The sequence below is a fragment of the Acanthaster planci genome, linkage group LG15 (genome assembly GCF_054643075.1).
Source record: "Acanthaster planci isolate LZ-2023a linkage group LG15, COTS_SCS, whole genome shotgun sequence".
Classification (NCBI taxonomy): domain Eukaryota; kingdom Metazoa; phylum Echinodermata; class Asteroidea; order Valvatida; family Acanthasteridae; genus Acanthaster; species Acanthaster planci.
Window position 1 is genome coordinate 10,611,192 of NC_141791.1, and position 15,434 is coordinate 10,626,625.

The following is a 15,434-nucleotide window of genomic DNA, read 5'->3' on the forward strand; positions in this document are numbered from 1 at the left end:
CATTGACTGGTTTATCCAAAGTGTTACAACTGAGTTCGGATGCCCCATTTTCAAGACAATGGTGTTCAGTCATGTATGACAGGAGGGATACCATCAAGGTATCATTAGAAAGAATACTGCTTCTACTTTCAGAGATCCTTATACATTATAATCAGATCTCATGGTTTGGGCATATTAACCCCTTTCCTCAATGTTTGTTTTTTTCTTGACACCCTGTATAGCTATGCTACTTGGCTCCTCCTTTTGACATTTTCCACCAGCACTCCACAGCTTAACTTTTTTAAAACTTTTTTTTTACTTACCTGAATGTACAAGTCACTAATTCTTCATTTTTAACACGCCATTGCAAATGTTGAGATATTTTTGAGGGAGTATCGATTACAGAGTATGAGGATTTGTGAGGATTACAGATGCATCCTTGGTTAAATTCTTCAGCAATGTTGATAAAGTTTCCTTGTTTTTCTTGACGTTGTAATCTCTCCACAAAGATGGAGACATGTCAAAGGAGTAAACAATCCTTCAAGTAGAAAATACATGGAAATTTCCAAATCTGTTTAGTCAAGCAAATATCTGTTGGGTAATGCGTTTATTGATTGAGATTTCTTCTTCTTTTGGGCGTGCTGTTCTCAATTTTGCTTACTTGCTCAAGACAGAAATTACACAGATATATCTCTCGGAAATAATCTCATTGCGTGTGACCGAGACGAGCATTCTGCTCACGTCCAGGAAGACGTAGTATTTTTTGCTGGCCTACCTGCAGCCCCCGTCTTATCTCCTCCCCAAACACCGAATATAGCGTCAACTCAGCGGGTCAGTGACTCTGGGCCATGGCTACGTCACCGCTCGCTATATCCCTGCTGCTGTTTTCCCCGTTTTCTTGCCTCTATGTTTACTTTTCTTCGATTGATATAACTGGGCCAAGTCAAGAGGCCAGATGAAGGAACTGTGGGGGAGATGGAACTGAGTTTTTCCTCGAGTTTTGTTTATATGTCCGTGGTTGTTATTCCACATCTGTGTGTCCTCAAGAGAGCAGGTGAACTTAAATGTATATCTCTGTGTCACTGACTGATGTGTGATTTCAGAGTGTCGATACGAATCATGTGTGCATAAGGACTAAAGGCAGGTATATTTTTATGTTTGCTGATATCAAGATGATTAAAAAGCCTTTCCTGCTTTCATTTTTTAATATACGTTGACAACCTGCACGGACCCTACGGAATTTGTTTCAAATATTCCAAGTCCATCTGAAACAATTTGTCAGAGCAAGGACTATCTTTGTCTTCAAGATACATCGTCTTTGTATATTTTTAATTAAAGAAGATTTTATAATTTTAAACTTAGTGTGAAAAGTTGTATACCTTAAGAATTATGAATAGAACATCCAATAAGAATATTTTCAAGAATTCAGCAATCTTTGTAAATCGTTGCAGACGAGCTAAGAAATAATTCTGACATGCACTGGACTATAAGATGCTTCATTGTGATCAAAACAAAATAAAATATCATTTCGGAGGCTAGACATCGATTTGACTTGGATTACAATGTAATGTTGCTCTTGGTATTGAGATTTATTCCAATTTATTTCTGCTCAGGATATTATTCTGGCATTTTATGGAGTGCTTTCTGAGTTTGGGTGCACTGTATTATTCGCAATTAAAAAGTCTTGTTTGATTAATATCAAGAATGATGAAGCCAAAGGCGTATTCCTACCATTCAAAATGATAACAGAATATTCCGCATGAAAAAAAAAAACTTCATCCAGTTCATTTGTCTGCCTCAGTATGCATTCCCTGGAGCATTTTTATTAAGAAAAATTCCATGCACTTCAGATAGCACTTTACCTGTTGATAAGAATATCGCAGCGTGAAACGGAATCATTTTGTCTCCTGTCGCAGCCAGGTCACAGAGAGCGAAGCGATGCCACATCGCCCGAGTCCATCCTTGCCGTTAATCACAGATGCCCCGTATTAAAGTTGACTTGTTTGAGAAGGCCACACACATCCCCAAGAAACAACTTGAAAAAAACCCTTCTTTTTGTCAGTGTTATTCTGTTGATTTTGGAGGCCCGGGCGCGTGGAAACACAAGCTGGGGAACAGCGAGGTTTTTTCTGCAGCGTGGAAAATTGGTCAGCGCGGTCGGTGCGTGTTATTGCCCCTCACGCCTGTCCCCAATAGTCATATTCATACAATACCAGCGGGTCCTCCCCCGGCTATGTACTCGATGCTGTACTGATGGGATTTTTAGTGGCTGCGTCCCCTGCTGCAACGACAACCGGTTCCCTCTCTCCCTTTTTTTTTATTGCCTGGTGACTCGGCCAAATAGCATGATGACACATCGCTAAAAAACACAGTCGCACTGGAGAAGAAGACATGCGGGCCTTTCTGTTTGACAGCCTGTTCTGCGTAGGACGATACCTACTATTTTTCTTATGACTGTAATTCATCAAATATGGCCATTGCCTTTGAGAACTTGCCATGGTTAGCTAACTTTGACAGTTAAGAGCCATACCTAACTGTTCAAAATATTATGCAATTAATGTGAAACTGACAATCAGTCGTGCCCCGTCACTCTGCTTGTTTGCTCAATAGCTCCTTCGGAAGGTAAAACGTATTTTTTTTTAATTTGGTTATTTAGCAGCCGACGAACAATCGCTACTCTGTTTCATCTTATTATAGGGGGGGGACGATCAAAGCCAGCATACCCAAGAGGCCCTGAGGTGACATCACATGCGACCTTAATATCTGCAAAGGGGCGGGGACAAGGCTATGTCCCCCTCCGATCGACGTCGCGTCCAGGATTTTTTTTTTCACAATTGGATGTATTTTCCAGTATGACCCACTGGCTAACATTCATCCCAAGATTTATCAGAGATGGAGCTGTAACCATTGGAAGGCATTAGGTGCAAATGTACAAGGGTCTACATCTTTTTGCGCGCTGCTTTTGTGATCTTTCTCGGCTTGTTTATTTAGTGCATAGGCGTCGGGTCTGTTTCTAAATTTCCTAGATCCCCTTTTCGTTCTTGTACTCACTGTTGGAGAGGGTTGCTTGTTATTTGCAGGTCCGTATGATGCCATGTTTTTCAGACCGTCCTTGCCTACTTTTGTCGTACTCTGATCCATTTCTTGCCTCATTTCTATTTCTTCCCATTTTACCATTTTATGAGCAATCATTTAAAAAAAAAGAGAGATGAGGGCCTACTGGAGACATATTGCCGGCAGCAAAAAACTCACGCAGTGGCGCGGAAATATCGTATTTATTCGAGCAATCATGACTCTAATTTACCGGAATTAATGATTTTTCGCTACCTGGGCTAAAAAAGAGAGACGGCCGAGAATTAGCCGTGGGTATGAAAACAGTGTTAACGGAATTAAGGCGGGAGATGTCCGCTGAGGGTAGGCCGGCTCTATCAGCGGCAGCCAGGCTTTTTTTCCTCTTGCCCCGTAGTTTGGTCCTGATCGGTGTTTTTTTGTCGATCTAACTCGAGTGGAATTGTTTTGGGGGAGGCAATAGCTTTTGCCGACCGGATTGCTCTAAGAAAGCTAGGAGAGCTTTCCACACCAGCATCATGGCGGCCTGGTCCAGAAAATATATTATCAATAGTGTTATCAGAGCTGCTTCTTTTTTTCAACAAGTCGATCACAGTTACAATATTACAGTGACAGAATTTGAATTGTTCTCAAGAATAGATCCACTTCTCGGTAAAATCCCATACTTTTTCTTTTGAGAAATGGCCAGGGATTAAATCACGAGCCCTCGAAAAAAAAACTTTTTTTCCGTATGAGGAAAGGGTTATATCACCTAAAATGGGTTGCTAAGCAACAGGTGTACATGAATTTGAATATATTTATATTTTGATGTCTTTTTTCCTCATTATAGCGATGTCTGTCTTCTGAACAGAGCTGTGATTTGTAAGAGAGGGGCAGAATTTAGGTTAATCAACTCATCATATTTTCGAGACCGCACTGTTAAAGAAAGTGATGAAACTACTTTTTCCATTCTTTACCCGACCAGCGTAAGAAGTAGTGTAGTACTGTCAATTGCTCATGGCGTAACATTAATCGTTTTTTTTATATTGACCAGCATTGCACGGGAGATCTCCTGTATAATTTGTTCTTTTGTTTTAACCCACAGAAAAGTGACCCAATTTAGACCGTTTTGTATCATGATCGACTTATGTATACATTTTCAAAGCATGTCTGTAATTTCACTTGTGAGATCTCAACGCAGCAAAAAATGTAAAACCTACATCCATAATCTAAATTGTCCCAACGCACACTGGAATCAATGTCTATCTCCTTCTGAGGTATTATTCTGGTTTTAAATGCTCTCGAAGCCTTCATAAGTATCCGTTCCCGGAACTTAAGCCTATTTCCCCTGTTCACAAGGAGTCCTCAATCCCTCATTTGTGCATTTTGGCAGCTCTATATACCTCAACTCCTGCCGAACGGTAGCTCAGAGAGACGGAGCGAGAGACGGGAACAAAGTATAGTTAAGCGCTGTCACACTACCACAGCATTCATAGATCGCATTTCGTATTTTCCAATAAAACCGATGAAACCCTAGCTGCGCCGTATTTCTGCTGGCCGAGCACTAGCTCCCCGAGCAACCCAATTTGAGAAAAATTACCCCCTAGTCCCCCCGGTGCCTCGTCCAGTCCCTAGGGGGGACCAGGCCGGCGACAGGAAGCGTTTAGTGTTGCTTACAGGTTTGTTGGAAGCCTAATTGGCAGTGACATCACTCGTAAACGTCCCCGTTTACCGTGCCTGGGAGCTCCCCCCGGGCAAGCCGTGGTGGGAGTTTTTCCCGCTTTTTTTCTAAAATTTTTTGGAAGGGCCGTTCCATCAGCGATCGTTGACCTCTGACCCTGGGGTAACTCTTGCGGTTGACAGCCTCCGAGGTGACGTGTCTCTACAATGATGCGTGATGGCGGTGCCGTAAATGACGGGGATATGATGCGCGCGTAATTGGCTGCGTACGAAACATGGCAACCCTTAAAAGAAAAAAATAATAATAATAAATATAGATTTTCATTATGCAGTTGGTGAAAATCCCATTAAGACATTTGTACGCTTTCTGTTCGTCGTCTTCGTCCTTTTTCTTGAATCATATTTTTTCACAGGGCAGCGGAATGTCTGTAATTCCTTGTTTGCTTGCTTGGTTGTTTTTCTGTTTATTTGTCAAGTTACATTTTGCTGCAAATGCAGTGTTAGGATTGGTACATGGACTTCACAAATTAACGTCTTTCGCAGAGACCATGTTGTCAGTATCGTTGGCCTTTTCATGTAGCAAAGGTTCCCTCTTGAAACGAAAATTTGTTCGACATCAATAAAGCTACGCTCTCATGTCCAAATGATAAAATGCCACAGAATCTTGAATTTTCTCGGTGTTACTGTTGAGTGTCATAGCGCCCTCTGTTGTCTTTGGTTGCTCCCCGACGCTGCATCATTGGATCCTATGACGGCAACCTTTATTTGATGTCCCACTTAAAAATGATGACCAAAAGTTCGAAGCCCCACATTCAAACTCTTGTGCATTTCCCTTCTTGATGCTTTTAAAGGTGAAGCGGCTTAGTTTTCCTCATAATTCGCTGTTGTGGAGTTGCTAGCCAGCGTTTTCCCCACTCATCAGGCCCACTCATCAAAACTCCACGGCCCACAGCTCAGTCTCAGCTGCAACGGCCAACTCAAAATGACCCCAGTCCCCACATTGTGAGACTTCAAATGGGGACTTTCTCCGCTTCGCGTGGGTGCATAATGATGGTACGGGCCATTACCTCTGTGCGTGGTCATGGGTGGAAATGTGGGGAAGAGAGGAGGCGGGTATGACTGTCGCTAGGTATGTGTTCGGTCATCGGCCAGGCGTGCGTCTGGTAAATAGAAGATGCTTATTTACAAGACGCGGAATAAATTTGTTTGGAACATATTTCATCTCTCTAAATGTTACTAGTACAAAGGTATAATTATGCTTACATTTTCAATAGGGTTGAGGAGATTAGCTGGGGTTTTGGTTTGACGTTGGAAACCACATTGTGAATTTATTTTATAAGATGGTGACTGTAGGATCGGCCAAGGTCGTCTGTGTTACTATTGTCATGTTAGTGCTCGAAGTGATGATCGTCGTGATAAATGCCTTTATGGTCACCATCGTTATTTTTATCACCACCAACACCAACAGCTACCACAATACTCACCACGTCTGCTCAACCATGGCCGCTACCATCACCACAGTCGTGAACCGCATCAGCACCTTATCCTTCCCAAAACACCTTAATTAAAGACAAACATTACGACGGCTGTGCAAATGCTCGGCTTGGCCGGTCTAAAATCCCATCTCCTGCTGATTGAATCCAAACAGTCTCTGGGCGATGTCCCCCTCGCGCCTCTCCCAGCAGCAAAAGTGTCACGGGATAGGCGAGCCCCATTGCTCAGCCGAGGAGAGCAGGGCTCTGAGATCAGTACAGGCCTGTTGGCCCTTGCTGAGATAATTATCTGGCGCAGGGGGGACAGGATTAGAGCGGGAGGTTTAGGCAGGCAGGGGGGAGAATCAATCGCGATCGCCCCGTGGAGTAGATTAGTCGGGAGCGATCGAGACGAGAGGGACTATAGGTAGATGGGGTAGTCCATCGTGTAGGAACGCAGTAAGCAAGGTCATGTGTTCAATGAAGCAGCAATGTGTCTGCTATCAGATAGCTGTAACTAAGTATTTATTGATTGAAGCATTACACGTATGTAGGAGTTTGCATTACGGCTTTGGCTATGGCCAGAACTTTTGTTATAAATCTGCCAAAATCTGCCAATGTCAAAATCTTATTAGAAAGCCATGAAATGAGAGGTCTGGGCTATAACATGGCAGGTTGTTACATTTCATCTGCCGACAAAATTACTGGTTAGGCAACAACTATAAGATCATTCGATTGATAACCCACTACGCACCTGCATGTCAGTTTGTTTCAACGTAAAAGACAAAAAACTCCCGCATCGACCTTTTTCGTTTCAATAATTTTTATATCCCGACCGTCTGTAAATAGATGAGTTTACTGAAGGATTTCAGTGTATGAACGCAGCTTTCAAACATCCACGGGCGTAAGTGTGAAGTACCCTAACACAAAGTTACATAAATTAACAACACAAACAGTTTTTATGTTTCCACACTGAACTTGATCATATTTCTTTCCTCTACAAGTGCAAATTCAACTAGTTTCACTGCCTGTAACAGCATACGCCATATTGAACAATCGTTGTACTCTACCTCGGCGTACATTTTCAGGGTTTTTCTGGCGCATTCATCAAGTAGTAAATAATTTGCAGTTGCTTCGTTAATTTTGTTTCATTGATGTGCTCCAAAACATACGACCTACTCAACTTTACTGAGAGAAAGACAGAGAAACCTATCAGGGTTGATTTTGAAAGTGCAATGAGAAATTTTCGATTTATTTCAAAGCATTGAAGATCGGATTATGAGAAAGAATGGAGCTAAATAATAATTTCGGTGTGATACGTAAGCACATGTTTTGATCTACATCGCAGCTCATTCAATCATGTTTACTGTGGTTGAACTTACTAATACGAGTCAGGACCATGACGTTATTGTATAAGTAGTCGTCTGGGAACCAGACAATGCCGCTGCAGCTAAATTATCAGTTTCACCAAGTATGTTGCGTTTCAGAAGGTGCTTGTTGCCATTTCTTTATGTCTTCATCTTGCATTGGTATGACTTTGATCTACATGTAGAATAGCTTGATATTCGGTTCGCACAGTAGTTGACTTGTGTGTACGTATTGTGCGGTGACAGCCTGTTCGGTCGAACGGTCCACATAAGACAACTTTGTCATCTTATTTGCGCGGTCATGACGACGTGTTATTCTCTCTGAGTAGATTGTCACCCTCCATTCATCCAGTCCGGGTCATAGCTCGCTCTGCCCCGTGAACTCTGTTGTGGGCATCGCAGCTCCATGATGGTTTATCGTGAGCCTCTTTCTAACCCCCTTGGGGCCAAATCAATGAGGATTGACGTGAGTTAGTCCTCCACGGTTCGGGGAACGTCTAGCTTCCGCACTGCCCCCTAGCTAGGGTCCGGAGCTGCCAACTCGCGTGACACTGCGTGCGCTGGCCGACAGTACTCGACGAACTCCCGGCTCCCTGCAACTCAAAAACAAAAGGAAATTCCTAGCGAGAGATGAGGGTTTTCATCCCGTTTATGAAAGCCACTTTACTTGACTAAGATTTCTCTTGCTTTTTCAGACGCCTCTCTGTGTTCTAGCCGATTGGGCCATCTGTCTTGCTGTTGGCAGAGTCGCGTTGGTTGCCAGTCCATCTTTTTTTCTATCTGTCAAGTCGATTGTCTCTCACCGAAATTGAACGCAATATATTGCAAGACCTTCTCCTCACCGAATTTAACCTTTCAATACATATTTCCTTTTGCAATCTTTGCTGTGTGAACCAATCACATTTCCACTGTTTTTAGTTTTGTAATTGTACACAGTTTTGGTGCAGGTGTTTTCAAATATTTGAGCTTCAAAGTATCGCTTTTAAGAAATCATCAAAACTTCTTTGTGGACACAATTTGAATACTTCTCAGGACTCGTTTTTATCAGTCTCTCCGATTTTTTTCTCGGATTTTTCTTTTGTATGTTTGCCTTTCTTTGTCGTTTGATTGAACCGTTTTAAACACGGCCGTCTCAGACGTTGCGTGTTCTGTGCAATTCCTTCAAATATATTCCAGACGGCTTCATTTGCAATCATGACTTGAAAATTCGCGTTGAGTATCTACATGTGCTGTCGTTCAGATCCAGAGTAACTAATAGGCGGTAGGCACTGTGCCAAGGGACTCTATAGGAAAAATTTGCGAGCTTACAAAAAAAATTGAGGTCCTGTAAAAATACCATGGTGTACCATAAAACTCCGAACCAATAACCTTGCTCACATTTAATTTTTAAAATATCTTTCTTTGAATTTTTGAATTTAATAAGCTCAGATCTAGATAGTACATAGCTTATTACATGAAATTCAAGGCCAATATGTAAATGGTGATTATGCATAAGCTGAGTGGGGTCACTTAACATTGGACCTGCGAAGTACTCGATCCGATCCTGTCTATAATCTGTTTCGGCAAAGGAACCACTCGAGTCAGGTTCAACTATCGAAAGGATCAATTTTGTGGATCTACGCAGCTCAGAAAATGTCCAAGCAAAGAAAGTAATTGTGTGTATAGGGGAAAAGGGTCACTGTCCCTATCACTATGGCATAGGATTTCTTGGGACTAGATCAGTTGATTTGTCCCTGGCCAATAACTATGCTTACCAAGAATTTCCGGCTTAGGTGCCCTGTGAAATTTGACCCAGACGGCCCCTGCCACTAGAGTCATGGGCGTTATAAACCATAAACAGTGCAAAGGGGGAGGTCAATTTTGATGCTTTTTTATGCAAATTGGTGATTCCCATCCCCTTTCATTTTTTACGTATCTTCTCTATTACATTTTTCCTTTCATTTTTTGGGGGTAAGCGCCCCCTTCCATCACCAATATGGAAAACCATGAACAGATAGCATCTTCAAGAGCATATTCAAATCTTTTAGGAAAACTTTGTGAATTTTTTTTTTACCGGAACTTTGGTAGACAGTACAAAAGGGCATTGGCCTTAAAGTTTACAGCCAGCCCTATGGTTTACTAAAATCTGTTCTTCTCCACTGAGCTGTGTGTTTGTTTGTCTTGTATTCCCCACCCTTACTCCCCCTCCCTTCTTGTCACCACCATCTGCATCATTTCTAGAGGGAAGATTATTAATATTTTTTTTCTCCTCTGGTAAGCATCGTCATAAGGGCTCGGCCGTACAGGATTATTTTGTTGAAAGCTGTGTCGACAGCGGCGCTAAGTCGCGATATGAAATGTACATCTTGATTGAGCTGATAACTTCAGATAATGTATCCGAGGGATGGATGGGCGCATCCATGCAGGCAACCCGTGGTATACTAATCAGTAAAGGCTTCATGATTGCAAAGCAGAAGAAATTAGTCTTTGTGTACTCATGAAATTGATCGGATTAGGTAGGGACCACGCGTATATGCAGCGGGGAGGGGGACAAAAGTACTTCACCCATCGCTGATGGTGCCCAGTTTACACTGGGGTGTTGGGTAGAATTTGGCATCGGACTTTGGTAAAGTTTGAGACCCGCTTACTTTTTTTTTTAACCTGACGTTCAACGCTGTCCTTTGGATGAATTCATGAACAAGGGACCAAATGCTATGTGTTCAACCTGTGATAATACCCATTTTACACAAATATGGGAAAATGCTGGGATGTCATTAATAGGTAGTAAGCACAAAATTACCTACTTTGGTTGTTAATACGAGGGCAGCTTGATCAAATTGAGGAAGAATTTCCCCACGTTGATTTAAGGCAATCTAAATGCGCTAATATTTGTAGGCTTCACGCTTCTAAACGTAGCTGCCCTGTATACTCTTGTGATGTCACTTTTCCATGGAATTTACATATATAGATTAAAATGCGAGAACCATTCTTGTGGACTCACGTTCCTTTAAAGAGCACCTCTAAGGAAAACATGTTTTCTCTGATTTTATCTGTTCAAATAAATATGGAAGCATACAAATCGAATGCAGTGTCATTTGTCTTGAGACCTCAACTGTAACAAGCTAAAGAGGGCTTTTATCTGTTCATGCCAAGATCCGTTGTGCATGCCTAACAATGCATGTAGCCATGGTTTGGCATGCATCCACTACAAACACAGGACGAGGGTTCCCCAGCTCGTTTTTCTGTTTTCCCCTCAGTGACACGATCTACAGTCAGAATTCGCATCTATACCCAGCAAGAAATGAGACCGAGGGGTACCCCCCCAACATGTCTAATCCCTATACACATTCCAAATTATTGTTACTTAACACATCCCCCAAGATGTCTGAAAGGAATTCCCCAGATTCCTGTGAAACAATGACCAACACAAAGCAGGGGGGGGGGGTTTCTCTCCGTCTCATACCTTGCTACATATGTTCGCATCTTGTATATAAAAAAAGTTGGTCGTTTGAGCGGCAAGCATTAAAAAACATCTGATCATTTGGAAAATACTTAGTGCTGTTTTCGGCAAATAAAAAAATAGTGATAAATTCACTTGTAGTCTACAATGGAAACGTTGTGCTCAACGTTTTGTCCAAAGTTATTCTAAATATCATATGTCTATACTTTTAAACAATTGTTTCTCTAAACGTGTCACTGATTTGACTCAACTAAACACAGAGCTAACTTTGCACTAGCGTGACAAGTTGAATCACGTTGCCGAATTTCTTTTTAATAAGATTTTCAGTGTACAATTTTTGTCTCCCCCGTGAGTCAATGACAGCAGGCGACAACGAGCAATGCGCTAATTACTTGCTCTTTGTATTGTTGGATCAGACCTAAGTCTGTCTGTCTTGCAGCACTTACGCGTATTTATCGTCTTCTGTGATTGCTAGGGGCAAGCTTACTTGCTTTGGTCATAGAAGCATGTCTCCCAGATCTGGCATCTTGAAAAAACACTTGTCATTGTAAACCGTAGGCTGCATGCGAAAATGACGCGACTGGCGCACATGGATAAGACACGGGTCCCCCCCCCACACACTGCCATTTGCATTAGCCCCATGTTTTCAAGGCACCAACCCAAGCCTGGGCCAAGCCGAGCAGAACAAAAGCCCGAGACGCGGGAGATGTTTGAGATATCAGGGGTGAGGGGATGGAAGGCCTTCACGGGAAATTTGTCAATTTCATCTCCTCACGTGTCAGCTGTTTTCGCGGCTGGGGCAGGGTAATACGGAGGAACTATTGTGGCAAGCTTTTCCCCTTAAACACAGATGAGACACGGAGACATGGCGAAATCCCCCTCCTTGCTATAACACACTGGCTGCAAATATGGAGAGAGATAGTGTAATATCTTGTGCGGGAATGTGGTTATTAAAAGTTTGCAGAAGCACGACCTGATCAATCCCTTTTGTGAGTGGGTGAAGTACTGATCAAAAACAGGGACGCAGTCGCCACAGACTTCAGTCAGTTTTATCTGACCCCGTGAAGGGAAGTATTATTTTGGAAGTGAGAACTTGATCATTGCATCGATCGAAAAAAATACAGTTCGTTAAGTTGGAGCCGCACTGGGGCAAACTTGACAATTTTTATTGACCCATGCGTTTTACATATGATGAACAAAAGCGAATTTATTAGTATTAGCTAGAATCTAAATTAGGTAAACTTTATCATTTGTATCTAATGCTATTGGGTCATGTAGAGTGTTTCTGATTTGAAAGGACGGCAAAATGACCTTGACTCGGTAAATTTGAATTTACTTTTTCACCAGCAAAGCTCAGGCATACTTGTATACATATTACAATTAAAACAAAGTTATCAATTCAGTGTGTCACAATTACATTATTTTTGGGTCTAAAGCCACATGTATAATTGCAGTTGCATCTGGCCAACAGCACTGAGCAAATAGTTGAATATTTCACATTAGTGATGAATCATTCATTGTATTGAAACCTCGTGGAAGAAAATTCGAATATTTGAAAAGGGAAAAATTGATGAGGTTGGCGGTAATAACACAAGTTTCATCTCTTCTTTGCATCATACCGGGAATGAAGTGATCGGTGAATCGAGACAGTGATGTAGATTAAATATTAGTAGAATCATCCAATTTTAAGTTAAGCTCAACATCATTTGAAATCGACTCACGCAAAAATAAAGTCCTGCCCAGAATCGGTGTCCAGTTTTGTTTCTGCTTTTGATAGAGTCCTGTGTCTGTTATTGGACAAGGGGGGAACTAGAAGAGTGGGCATCGCATTACGGGGGCAGGTGTCTGCTCGTCCATTGGCTGAGCATTTCGGTGTAGCATTACCGCCCAATGGGATTGCCGGCTTTCTGCGCCAAGCTCCCGCTGCGGTGATGCCAGGCGATGTTCGGTTCGCTGTAGACGAGATGGTGAACACTTCCCCTTCGATCACATGTCGATCAAGTATGTCACAGTGTGGGGAACCCAAGATATCAATACGCTAGCATTAGAGAGGACGATCCGATTTTTTCATTGGCTATATCTACGTCTTATCGTTGGCCCAGTTTTTCCGCCTGTCAATTTACGCGAGCAGAAAACGTCAATCTAATGATTGGGTTCCTTTGTCTCGCAGTGCTCAACATTAATTTTGGAAGTTTGGCAACTTCGTGCTTCTTTGCATTGTAGTTGGCTCCATAATAAGTCCTATACAAGTCCTTTCACAAGATCAGTCACATGTAGCAGTGTGAACACTGACAAAGGAATGCTTTTATCACTGTTCATTTAACTGGCTTGAGACTTGGCTTACGACTGAATGTGATGGATTTGCATGGACTTGCGATGAACTCCCTACAAAACTGCTTATGCGTGATCATGACCGAGATACTTCTCTGTTCAATGTTATTTGTGTTCATGACAAACTCTGTTATACCTGGCGTGCACGCTTGCAATGATATCCTCCAATCCTGCCGCGCTGAATATCACAAGACAACTCCCCACATCTCTGAACAGACCTCTGTGAATCAGCTGTCCCAAAGATTGCCCCAAATTCACCCCAAGATTTTTCCCTGTTTGTCTCCAATTCCCAACTGCGGTTTCAAAATATTCGTCCCGGTAACAATAATATCACCCACCGTGCCATTCCTTCAACGCTTCCAAGAAGAGTTTCCTGAGCACTCAAGTGTTGCATTGGTGTTATATCAACACTATTTGTTGACTCGGGGTGGTGATACAGCATATAAATTACACAAGTGGTGTTATGACAATAATATATGAGTGGGAATTGTTTTTGTGGCCGACATATGAGTGACACGTTGACGCGCATGTTGTAATCTACGTAAACACTGCATCTTTCTCTCAGCTTGGCAGCAGAAAAACGACCCACTAAATTCTACTTTTTATTCTACAAAGAGAATAGAAAGATTGAAATATACCGCCCTCATAAAATTCCATTACATTTTAATCAACCATCTTTTAACTTGGGCATATAAACGTCAGAATTAGACCAGTCTCCTTTTAAGATTCTGTGAAAACCTTGTAAGTGAAAACAATTGATTTCTGTTTAACAGGTTTCCTGTGATTGATCCTCAAACAGTGGCATTATTACACCTGACGTCTACAAAGTACACCTTTATGAACAAAAGAAAATCCCTTTTTAAAAACGATAGAAAGGTGTTCCACGTTAAAGAAGCAGCAATTTATTGCACAGTTAATTAAACACTGCGCAAAATCACGGGAAGAGCATAGAAAATTATAATATCCATAGCATGACGCAATGGCAAGACGTGACGTTGACGTAATCACGCCGTCACAAAATTTATTTAACATGCCTACCAAGTTCCATAATTATCAGACATTGTCTTGAGTAACTTGGCATCGTAACGGACGCTTTTCCTAATTCTCTGCACTTCTCTGTCAGAAGTAAAACATGTTGAATCTAGAATTTATTGTTTCGTGGATATCGTGTGAAGAAATTGTTCAAAGGAGTAATTAGTTTATGTCACTTATGTGTCATTTTGTGCTTGGTATAATGTTTAGTGTTTTCTTCTGGGCATGTCTGTTTACCCAGTTTCTTCTTGATTGCTGGTCATTTAAACTGGGTCTTCTATAATTTCACATGGGCTTGGGCATTATATGTCACTTGTTTCCTTCAAAATCCCGCAGTAAATGTCAAGGTTTCAGCATACTTACACAAAATTAATTATAGCTCGATAACACAAGACAATGTGATACCACTGGCGTAGTGTCGTGATGAGTTTGAAGAGAGATGACCAGGCGTGTGTGTTCATGTGCGCTTGCACAAGCGATGATCTCAAGACGTGGCAATTATGCTCAGCACGGGGTTCAGCTGAGTACTTGGCACTGTCAAAGTTCTCCCTGAATTGTTGAGGCATCCTCCAAGACAAGACGTGCTCGCCGCTTCACCATGCCTGGCCTGCCCGGGCACCACAGGAGCAGTACACATACACCAATTAATACCGTGTTGACCGCGCTCTCTGTGCGCTTCCAGCAAGCAACCAAAACTCATTCAGCGAGAGCGGTCCCCGGCCAGGTCTAGCCCGCAGCGTCGGTAATACGAAGCCCAGCATTGAGCCGAAGCAGTTAGCCTGGTAACCGGACCCACGACTACCATGGATGTGGTTGCCAGAGTCTCTGTAGGGCAGAGAAGATAAGTTGAAAGGAGCAATTATTGTGCATGTGGTGTCTGGCACATATGATTAATGATGATTTAGAGATTGTAAAAATATGTTTGTCGCTCGACTTGGCGACGTTACAAGATGTTTGACGCTGCCCAAGAGTACAAACATTTTGAGAAATATTCCGTAACGTTACCATATCACCAAGATAAAATGTGTTGTGCTTGACAATTTCTTTAAGCATAATCCTTCTTTTAAAACCACTGTACACGGGAAA

At 42.2% G+C, this 15,434-nt stretch overlaps 1 protein-coding gene and 1 long non-coding RNA gene across 5 annotated transcripts in view; one reads left to right on the forward strand and one right to left on the reverse strand.

Moving 5' to 3' along the window:
- The window catches only part of LOC147796692 (uncharacterized), a 109,898-nt gene that overhangs the window by 18,044 nt on the left and 76,420 nt on the right, over nt 1-15,434 (forward strand). The gene's annotated exons all lie outside the window — the stretch shown is intronic.
- The window catches only part of LOC110983341 (uncharacterized), a 35,536-nt gene continuing 27,643 nt past the window's right edge, over nt 7,542-15,434 (reverse strand). The window contains exons 2-3 of one of the 3 annotated variants that reach the window (XR_002598709.2): nt 14,712-15,173; nt 7,542-8,139 (exon numbers count right to left, since the gene is read on the reverse strand). Coding sequence is in view for 1 of the 3 variants with exons in the window: in XM_087146769.1 (XP_087002895.1) it covers nt 15,049-15,173 (125 nt within the window). In the remaining 2 variants the exon portion in view is untranslated. Of the gene's footprint in view, nt 8,146-12,113; nt 15,174-15,434 lie in introns of those variants that run through there. The other 2 variants (XR_015427857.1, XM_087146769.1) reach the window with 2 other exon arrangements.